Genomic DNA, 10,157 nt, shown 5'->3' on the forward strand with positions numbered 1-10,157 from the left:
GAGACAGATCCTGAGCAGAGACACAGATCTGAGTAGTCAGTGCAGTGATGGGAGCTTGAACTTGTTTTGCAGATGAGATCCCTGAGACAAGATACCGAGGAAAGAGAGACCTGAGCATAGAGAGAGCGTTGATGAAGAATGAAGATCCGTGATGGGAAAAATAAGAAAAGATTAGTAAGTAAGATTAGTAAGTTAGTAAGAGTGTCATGTCCTATTTCAAGAGTAGGAGGATACTCTGAAAAGGAAAATGTGGACGGAGTGTGGGGGCTGAAAATTGAGTGATGAGAGTTCATGTAGTTGGAATAAAACTGCTCCGAAAACACTAGAGATGAAAAAGAAATGGCTGAAAAGGCACGGGTGGGGTTTTTTTTCCAATTATTTTGATGGTAGGTGAGAAATAGAAGCATTTTACTGCTGAAAGAAGAATTAAAGCAGCTGCCAGCTAGAAGAGGTGTGCAGAGGGAACTACAGGCGGTTGGACAGGGTGATGGGATCAAGGAGGATGTATGTCAAATGTTTCTTTGCCCTATGTACCTTACAGACCTTCCATTTCTAAAGCACTCTTCTCTCTGACAGTCTCCTGTGACAATTTTTTCCTCTTAAGAGGAGCTAAGGCTGAGTAAGCTTGAGGAATAGAGCAGTGGGTAAGTGTGGCTAAAATATGACTCAAAACTCAACTTTATCCAAGTGAAGAATTTAAATAGGTGGAGGAGCTGGAAGAAGGATGCAATCCTGGCAAATGTGGAAAGAGGAGAAAAAGTGCAAGAGCTGGAGATGATCCGTGTGTGTTTTATTATGGTGGAGGAGGCCAAAGAGTTCAAGGCAGTGGGAGCAGCCACCATATCACTGAAAGTATTGGAGTAGAGGGCTAAGGGTGAACAACTGACAAGTGTTGTGGCCTCTCTACCACTTCCAAATGGTCAAATTAAGGAGCCCATGTCTTAAGCTATAAGACAACAGAAGCAGGAAAAATGCTTTTTAAGCAGTGAAAGAGCAAATAAAATAAAGGTCTTCACTAAGGCAGAGGGGAAAGAATGAGCAAAGTAAAACATTGAGGTTGAGACAACAGGACATATGATGATTAAACTTGCTTGAATTATCTGTACAGGATTACATGGTTCCTGCCTTTTGAAACTGTAGGGAGAAGTTGGTTGGGGTTTTTTTTTTTTTTTGTTGTTGGGGTTTTCTTTGTTTTGATTTTTTTTTTTGTGGTTTTTTTTTCCCTTTTGCTTCACTGCAGTTCTTTCATGAGTTGCTAGTGAGTTAGAACAGTAACTTCTTTAAGCAGATGTGTACTACCCACTGCCTGTGCGTGGCAAGGGGTTCTCTGTACCATGTACAGGCAGACAATGTCTCTGCAGACTCTTTTCTTCCTACACAAATGCTGAGGGCATCTTGCTTGTTTTATGCTTGAAAGGGAGGCTTGTTCTGTGGCCTGGACTCAAAACAATGGATTTGATTTTATTTTTATTTTCTACTCCATTAGCTGGAAAAAAATACATAGAGCACAGCAACTCCGAGTTCATTTAATTGGATTGCTAGAAGCTTTTGTATGTTCCAAATAAATATTTGGTGATGGTTTTACAGAAGAATATTTTTTGGCCCATAGTCACAGTATGTACAAGAGAAAGGAAGCTCTGAAACAACCTCTTGGTGAAAATTCACCACCCCCACTCCACTTAGGGTGCTGTTTCTCTTTCAGTTATTTGAAATGGGAGCAATGATGACAGGAGAGTCCAAAGGATCAGAGATAACCTGAAGGGACTGAGGAGCGAGTGAGTTTGGGAAGTGAACAAGTGGCAAACTCTTGAGTGGCAAACTGGGTGAACAGTGGTTTCTTCTGGGTTTGGTTATTGTAATTAATCTGGTATGCTTTATTCTTCCACCCCTGCTTGCATGCTCATTCCGTGTCCCCTGGGCATGTGCTTTGCCTTCCCCTGGCTTGCTGTGCTCGTTGGGTGAGACTGGAGTTCCTTCCAAGCCGTGCACATAGTGGTTGTTGGATGTTCCCAGATGGCCCAGGTGCTTTCATCTCTTTATTGTTCAGCTGTGTCATTGACTACACTGCAGCTCCCAGAGCTCGCAGGCAGCCTTTGCTGCAGGCCCAGCTGCTGGCAGTGCTTGTGGCCCAACAGATTGGGCAGTCTCAGAGGAATGGAGGAAGGCTGGAAGTGGCACAGCTCACATAAGCCTTGTTTGCTTGGGGATCAAGGTTTAAAGACACGTGCATAAAAGATGGTTTCTAAAATTCTTGCCAGAGCATGAGCTCTGCTTATTTTTAAACTCATAAAATAAGGTTTTATGGCAGATCTGCAGCTGAGGATGGTCGGATCTCATGAGAGAAGCTTGCTGTCTAACATTTGTAGACTGATGAGCTGGTTGCTCTCACTGACTAAAAGCTTAAAAAATCAGCTAAGGCATTGAAGAAGCAGAAAGATTTGCTTTCCTCTTCTCCTAAGGGAGGAAACCCCTCTGAATTTAAGACATTGTAGCCCAGAAACATAGAATTGTGTGAAGGGAGGCAGACTGCTAGTACAATCTCTATGCTGAAAGTCATGGTTTAATAAAAATCAAAACTTATATTTGAGGTACAGGGACACTTGTCACATGTGCACCCACCCACAGTGACTGTACAAAGCTTTTGCTTTCACATGGATGTGACATGAACACTGAAAGACATTCTTTTGTGATGTCTAAAGATCATGCTTTGTTTTTTAGCATAAACTTGAATGAACATGCAGATGTATCTTTGCTTAAATCTGGGTAGGGATGGTGTCTTTGCTGTTTAGAAGGTGCCAGATAAAGAATATCTTCAATAGGTTTTCCGAATTATGCTAGATTTCACTTAGTAGCAAAACTACCAATGCAAGCACTATATAAAACTTCAGTACTTTAAATTTGGGGGGTGGCTGTGATCTACTTCCTGTTTTGACTGCGCATAAGGTAGAAAAAGATTAAAGTACTACTACTACTTATGCTTCTGAACTACATAACAGAGTGATTATTTATGAGGTCTTGCACATGAAGGCCTTGAGCAGGAGTAGATGGCATAGCTGGGAGCAAGAGAAGTTTACTCCTCAGCTTTCTGGAGGTGAGCTTTTGTTCTACCTACAGCTGAAGAAAAACTTGGAGATGAAAACCAAAATGTTGAACCAGAGAGGAAACAGACTAACAGCTGGGTCCAGGATGTTAGTTCCGCCAGTGGGGTTTATTTTTTACAATGTCTGCTGGCAGCTAGTAGGAAAGAGTTTTTGACTTGCCCTTTGCACCGTAGAATTGATTTCCACAAACTGTTGTAGAGGAAACATCTGTGGATGGAAAACATCCTGTGACAGATAATACAAGGAAGAAGAAGTCAACTGGTCTGCCATGTGCTTGTTTGTATTGCAGGTATAATGCAATGTCTGTGCACACGCTTGATGTGGGAGTTACTGATGCCTCTTCTCTTTTCCCCTGCTAGGCAATGTGATACAAAGTTACTGACTGTCAAAACAGCACTGATGTCGCTTGTTCTCCTTCTTTCTTCTCTCTCCCTTTTCCATGCAGTCAAAGTATCAGCAGTAGAGGTCAACACACCAGAGGAGATGTTTGTGGAGAACGGGACAGATGCAAAGCTTCCATGCACGTTTACATCTGTGGAAGTGATCAGCAGTGCAGCATCTGTTTCTTGGAGTTTTCAGCCAGAGGGAGCTGCAACTCGTATCTCGGTAAGGATGGCTGTAGGGGAACACACCTGGGAGGGGAGGCTGTGGTAGGTGTGCAGTGGTATTCTGGTTGGTTCTAAGGAGCGAGCAAATGTGAATTGGAGTATCCTTCCATGTGTCTTGTCTCCATCACTGTGATTTTAGGGGAGTTTCTTTGGAGTTGTGTAAAAGTGCTGCAATATGCTAGATCTCTGCAAGGACTGGAGTGTGCAGTGACAGTAAAAGACACTGTACTTCATAAATCTGAGGGGAGGATTGTTGGTGTGGTAGCAATATGTATGAAGTGGAGGATTCCTAGATGCTCATCCAAGTTCTCTATCCTCTTACACTTGAAATGAGCTGTGCAGTGAATGTAGTAGTCACAGAGATTGAATTACCACTGTAATTACAGTGTTATATGGTGTGTTGTGCACATTGCTTACTTTGCTTGTGCACTGCATAGCCTCTATTTGAAAGGTTTAAAATAAGACCAGTCTCCCTGGTTTCAGAACAGAATTGAATGGCTCAAATCAGTAAGCAGTTACATCCTCATATTATTGGCTAATAGTACTTGACATCACTCATTTCCTGTATGTTGGACCCAAGTGGGCTCAGATCATTTGGATGAGAGCCTTCAAAGAAATGGCTTAGGTAGTTTGTTAGCCATCTTCTTCCTCTGTCACATAAGCTGGGCACGTATGAGCCTGAAGTCTCTGACACTGCTTCCTTCCATGTTCTGAGTGAGAATTTAGAGGAAGCTGAACAAGAGACTCTGGGGCAGCAGGGAGGATGTGAAGGCACCAGGTTGCTAAGCCTCTGGGCATTTGCCTCCTTCCCTCTGCTGCAGATGAGAGATCATTTAAACTCTAGTAGCCCTGCAATGCTCAGAACAGAGGTGATCCAATCCAGTGTACGAGCATCTTGCTCAATATATAGAGCTCTGAAGAACAAAATTCTGAATTTTCAGTGAAATATTTAGTTCTGAAAAGGGAGCTCATCTCCTTGGGAAGGCAAAGCAGTAGTTGGGCAAAAGCTTAAGGAAGCAGGGCATATTTCCTGCCAGTGTTCAACAGGATGGGTGAAAAGAAGCCATCTGTTTGCATGTTTTCCCCTCCCCATATATCCTGTTTTTCCATCCCCTTTCTACATCACTGTCCGCTTGTAGGAATCAACTTCAGGACATAACATTTTTTTGGAAGTGAGTTTAGATGTTCTACGTGGATGTGGTTATCAACACAACTGAGAGAAATGCAGAAGTGACCCAGCATGATTGGATGTTAATTCCGTTTCTTTTGAGAGGTTGGGGGAAGTACAGAGGGAAAAGTTTTGGGGGTTTTTGTGAACCCAAGTCATGTCATTACATAGCTTGGTGGGTGTTAATTTGAAAGATAAATCTCATGATCTAAGAAAACTCTGTGTTTCTCTTGTCAAGGATGGTCCTGTGCCTCTTCAGAATCACATTGTCAATCTTGTGGCCATGTGCTGAGGCTGACTTGACCAAAAGCTTCCCTTGCTTGTCCTCTGTCACATGACCAGTGATAGAGACATCTCTGCATGAATGAAACATCTGATCACAGCAGTTTCATAATCTGCTTAAACCAGTCTAAATCCATCAGCTTTAGGTTTCAAAGGAAGCCTCATGTTAAATCCCTCAACCATAGGCAAGGAGTGGCTTGAGTCATGTACCTTGTGTTTCAGGACATATTTTACTTTGTGATTTCTCCTCCCCTAGGTGAGAACACCTAGAGAGCTGAGGAATCTGCCTCTTGCTTCTAGACTTCCAGTTGGATGACTTCCCCTGTGCACAGGGGTGTGGTAATGCAGTGCCACTGTGCTAAAGGTTATAATCCATCTGGAAGAGCTGCAGACTGATGCAGAGTTTCTCCAAAATGTTGACAGATGACTGAGTGCTAGCAGACTTCCTACCACGTGAAACAGTTTGTTGGATATATGCTAGTATGCAGACAACAAATAAGTGTCAAATTGACTGCAGCACAATAGATGGTCATGTGCACACACCTGATCTGGATAAGACATGTGCTGCCAAATGATCAAGCCTGAATATTCAGGGTGCAGGTCTGATAGAGAAGATATTGGAATAGCAAGCTTCAGATCAATGGTAGGAAAAGGAAGAGAGATGGGAGATGACTTGAATGGAAAGGGGTCTGTCTTGTAGCCATTGTGTTCCGTGGCAGAGACACTGCTTCATAAACCAGGCAGTAGAAAGAGGAAGCTGGAATACTGTCTTAAATTTCTTTAACCATTCTCTGGAGACTGAACTGAAAAGATTTCATGCTGATTCTTGATTAAGTTTGTCTTGCTATCTTTCAGAATATCAAATTAAAAACAAAGGTGCTCCTGTAATACAGCCTTGATCCCTCTCATAGGAGGGATGTGTTTGAAAGCAGAGTTGTCCTGTAGAAGTCTATGTACTTTTGCTGTAGATTCCAATTTTGGCCAGGTATACTTAGGAAACATGCAGTTTCTCCTCAGGCTACACTAAATATGTTCATTCTTCATGGATTTTTGGTCATGCCTAGGTTGTTCAGGGCCAATGTGCAACTGAGTCACCTAAAAATTGGGAAGCAGTTTTTATTGCATTCTTGAAGGTTTCTGGAAAACAGCTAGATATGCTCTAAATTTCTCGTGGGATTTTTTGGGGCATGGAAGGAAGTAAGTATTGGATGTTAATTTAGCTGTGCTTTGGTTGCAAAACACGAGACAGGAAACTTGGTATCCTTTTCCTGCTAGGATGCATGCGGTTTCCTGTGCCTGAAAGACAGGTGGCTGTGATCCAGAACTGTTCTGTCCCTTTAATAGGTTACTGCCTTTTTCCCCCCACTTCCTTGTCTGCAAAATTCTGTGTCCCCCAAAACAAGAAAAAAACCCCAAACAGTCCAACCACAAAACAAATGAAAATCAACAGAAAACTTGCTGTCTTGTGCTGGTGTGATTGAGGTATAAGCCATAGTATGATTATGTGACCCAGAGGCAACAAGTCAGACCAATGTGGTGAGGCAGGAGGAAAAAAATCTCAAATACTAGCTGTGTACAGTAGAGTTGATTCTGGGAGGATGCTGCAATACTGAGAGAAGCATGGTAGTTCCATCGTCTCTAATTGGATTGTTCTTATATCCTCTTTTCCTTGACTACAGTTTTTCTATTACTTTAATGGAAAGCCATACCCTGGAAAGGACATACCATTTAAAGACAGGATCACGTGGGCTGGAGATCTTAACAAGAAAGATGCTTCTATCACTATATCAAACATGCAGTTCCGGGACAACGGCACGTACATTTGTGATGTCAAGAACCCACCTGACATCGTTGTCAAACCAGGAGAAATACGAGTTAGAGTTGTGGAGAAAGGTATTCACCCTCTATGATTGTTCTCCCCCCCTGCGTTTTCTTCTTCTTCCTTGTCCGTATCACTTTTATTGGGGGTGGGGGAGTAGCCTGGAGGGAACAACTGCTTTTTTAATTCTCTTCTTCCAGGTCCTAGTAATAAAACTAATATCTGTCAGCTGTTTAAAAAACGGAACGTCATACCCTTTTTCTCTATGCCCACTAATTCCTGAGCTTTTAGCAATTATTAGCAAAAGCTGATGGAAGCCTTGATGATTTTCCTTTTTTTTTCATTTAAAGTCCTGTGGATATATTTTCTGTACTGCGCTACATCAGGGGTTAGGGTGACTTTTGAAATCTGGGGTGCAAGGCAAGAAAGTGGCAGACTCTTCTCTTTGGAACCCTACTGGTATGCGTATATATATATACATATATAATGGAAAGCTACTGGTGTGTGTATATATATATACATATATAATGGAAAACAAAACCATTAATCTGACCCAGGCACGTACACTGACAGGCAGTGAAAGGCTCCTGTCTTCCATGCGAAGGTGTTTGTGTCAGATGTGCATTCAGTCTCTTTTACTCAGCTGTTCTTTCAGTTTCCATGGTGACCCTTATAAACTGCAAGTGCTGCCTGCTTGCAGTCATTTATGGCTTCTGGTTAGCATTTGGTAGCATCAGTCACAGTTCAAGAGCACTTAGATTCTCTGTGTTAATTTGACTCTTTATTTCCCTTGAGCATCCAAAACATTTGATTGTTTGGCTGGAGGTCAGCCAAAGTGTGATGTTTCCTAGAATTACAGTGATCAGATTTCCAGATTTACATTTAATAAGGATAGGAATAAATGTTGAATTCATAAATGGCAGTGCTGATGCAGCTATTCTGTTAGATTTTAGTATGTTAGGGAAGACACCTATGTGTATGCTCTAATTGGAATGATGCTGCTGTTGTACCAGGTGTGTGCCCCTGCTCACGAGGTCATTCCGTGTTCTTTGGTAGCCAAGGTCTATATCTAACTCTTCTGTCCATGTAGCAGTTTGAGTTGGATGGGACCTCTGGAGGTCACACCATCACTTAGAACTTTCTGTTTCTTGGAAATTTGAAGGCTATATCAAATAGGGTCAGTTTATTTTCTCACAGTGCATTGATAGTCACTGTGAAGAAGCAGTAGAGCAACTGCTGGTTTGGCAAAGTCAGGCGGTCTTGGCAAAGCCTCTTTGGGTTTTAATGCAGGTTAAGCAAATGAGGACTGACTTCAGTACAGTAATTCAGCTGATATTTTTCAACAGACGTGCATGCTGGCTTCCCCATAGGTGGGGCATCTGGACAAGAGGATCTCACTGATTCTGCAGGGAACCCTGTGTTTGAAATACTTCTCATCATCAGAAAAATGCTGCGACAATTGTCTTCAGATTCTTAGGAAGGCTGTGAAAACGGGTTTTCAAGCTATAGCTGTAATGCTCTTTTGCATTCTGACTTTGCCTGAAAGTACTGCACTCGTAGGTTGTAACTCATCCTGAACTGAGCTGCAGAAACTTTTTTACATTGAAATAAGTACATGTTGACTCGTGCATGTATTTTTTTTGCTATGTATACATCTAATTGTTCTGAATTCTGTCTGGTATTGTGAACTGTTCAGAGCCACTTACATACTTTACATTTAATTTGCATCTCATAGGAGCTTGACTAGATCTTGGATTAAACATTTAGTAAGTTCCATGGTGCCTAACTTTTTTAAATTGCTAAGCCAACTCAGCTGGTTTTCACTGCAATATCTACATAGTGTTTGCATGAACAGCTCCATCAACTACATTGGAAGAATCCTACTGGCAGGGATGAGAATCAAGACTGTTCTTTCAGTGGTGCATCTGAATCTGGAAAGGACTACAATTCCAAGCCTAAAAGACAAATTTGTTGGGAATTCCATGTTCTTGCATTAGGCTGCCCCTACTTGTAACAGGGAGCTAATTGACACTGTGTTCAGCCAGCTTGTGTTACCTAGAGTTAGTCCATCTTTGATCTGAGTGCTCATGAGGAAAAAAAATAGAGTTGTATGAAAATCTTTACACTTAAGAGCAATGGAAACTCCATTTTCCTGCCTATTCCGTAAAACTGATACTAACACACTTCTAGTGGAAATGGGAATCGCTTTGAATTAGTGATATTTAGTGAAAACTGTTCTTTGAATGGTTGGATTTTTGGTTTGTGTTGAGCTGTTAACTTGGATGTTGGCTTTCAGAGCTGGTGTTTGGTTTTGTAGCTGGGACTGTCTGTTATAATGAAGTCACTGCTCTGTAAGTACTTACGAGGAATTCATGTAACTGTGAAATGCTGAAAAATATAGGAAAAACATGGGGGCGAGACATTCTTCAGCTCAAGTATTGTGATCATCAAATTATGTGATCTTTTCTGTGGTCTGTTGGACCATGTTCTGAGAAACAATAAAGACAGACTAGTTTCACGTGCAAACAGTTGCATTTTTTGATGTGGTCTTAAAAGCCTCTATCAACAGAACATAGCTGCTGTCCTTCACTCAAATTGAACCAACCAAAAAAAGCCCCATCTGAGTCAAAGAAGTGACAAATCTATCAAATTTTTAATATCATTCTTTCAGCAGAAACTCTACATTATGGTTTTGGATTGCTGCTTGCTTTCTTGCTCTGAAAAAGTGTATGTTTTTCCTGGTGTACAAGGCAACAGCTGATCTGCTAACAGAAACGTGCATCTGTTTTGATACTTTTGCAGACAGTTATTCCTGCATTTTTGGAAAGGCGAAAAAGCACAGAAACTAGGGAACTCCAATTTCTGATATGCTTCAAAATAAATCTGTTTATTTTCACATGGGGCTCAAACACAATCTCAGGCTTACTTATCTGAAAAATATTACCATTTGTAGGACTCTCTTCCTTGATAGCAGGTGGATCTCTGGGCTGCTGAAGTCTCTGAGGTCTGGAAAGAAGGGATGTCCTCCTCTAAGTTGCCGTCGTTAATGTCTTACTAGGACTGAGCTAGCATATTGCTGTGAACTGGCGTCTAACACTGGAGAGTGTCGTGGTTTAACCTCAGCCAGCAGCCAAGAACCACGCAGCTGCTTACACTCCCTCCTCCCCGCACTTCCCCCC

The 10,157-nt window shown here is 41.9% G+C and overlaps 1 protein-coding gene across 1 annotated transcript in view; it reads left to right on the top strand.

Annotated features, from left to right (window-relative positions):
* Positions 1–3,549: 3,549 nt before the first annotated feature.
* MPZL1 (myelin protein zero-like 1) overlaps positions 3,550–10,157 on the top strand; it is an 18,617-nt gene continuing 12,009 nt past the window's right edge. Inside the window, exons 1-2 of the mRNA XM_009073238.1 lie at positions 3,550–3,707; positions 6,839–7,052. Of these exons, the coding sequence (XP_009071486.1) occupies positions 3,585–3,707; positions 6,839–7,052 (337 nt within the window). The 5' untranslated portion in view covers positions 3,550–3,584. The remainder of the gene's footprint in view (positions 3,708–6,838; positions 7,053–10,157) is intronic.

The sequence above is a fragment of the Acanthisitta chloris genome, unplaced genomic scaffold, assembly GCF_000695815.1.
Source record: "Acanthisitta chloris isolate BGI_N310 unplaced genomic scaffold, ASM69581v1 scaffold27804, whole genome shotgun sequence".
NCBI classification, from domain to species: Eukaryota; Metazoa; Chordata; class Aves; order Passeriformes; family Acanthisittidae; genus Acanthisitta; species Acanthisitta chloris.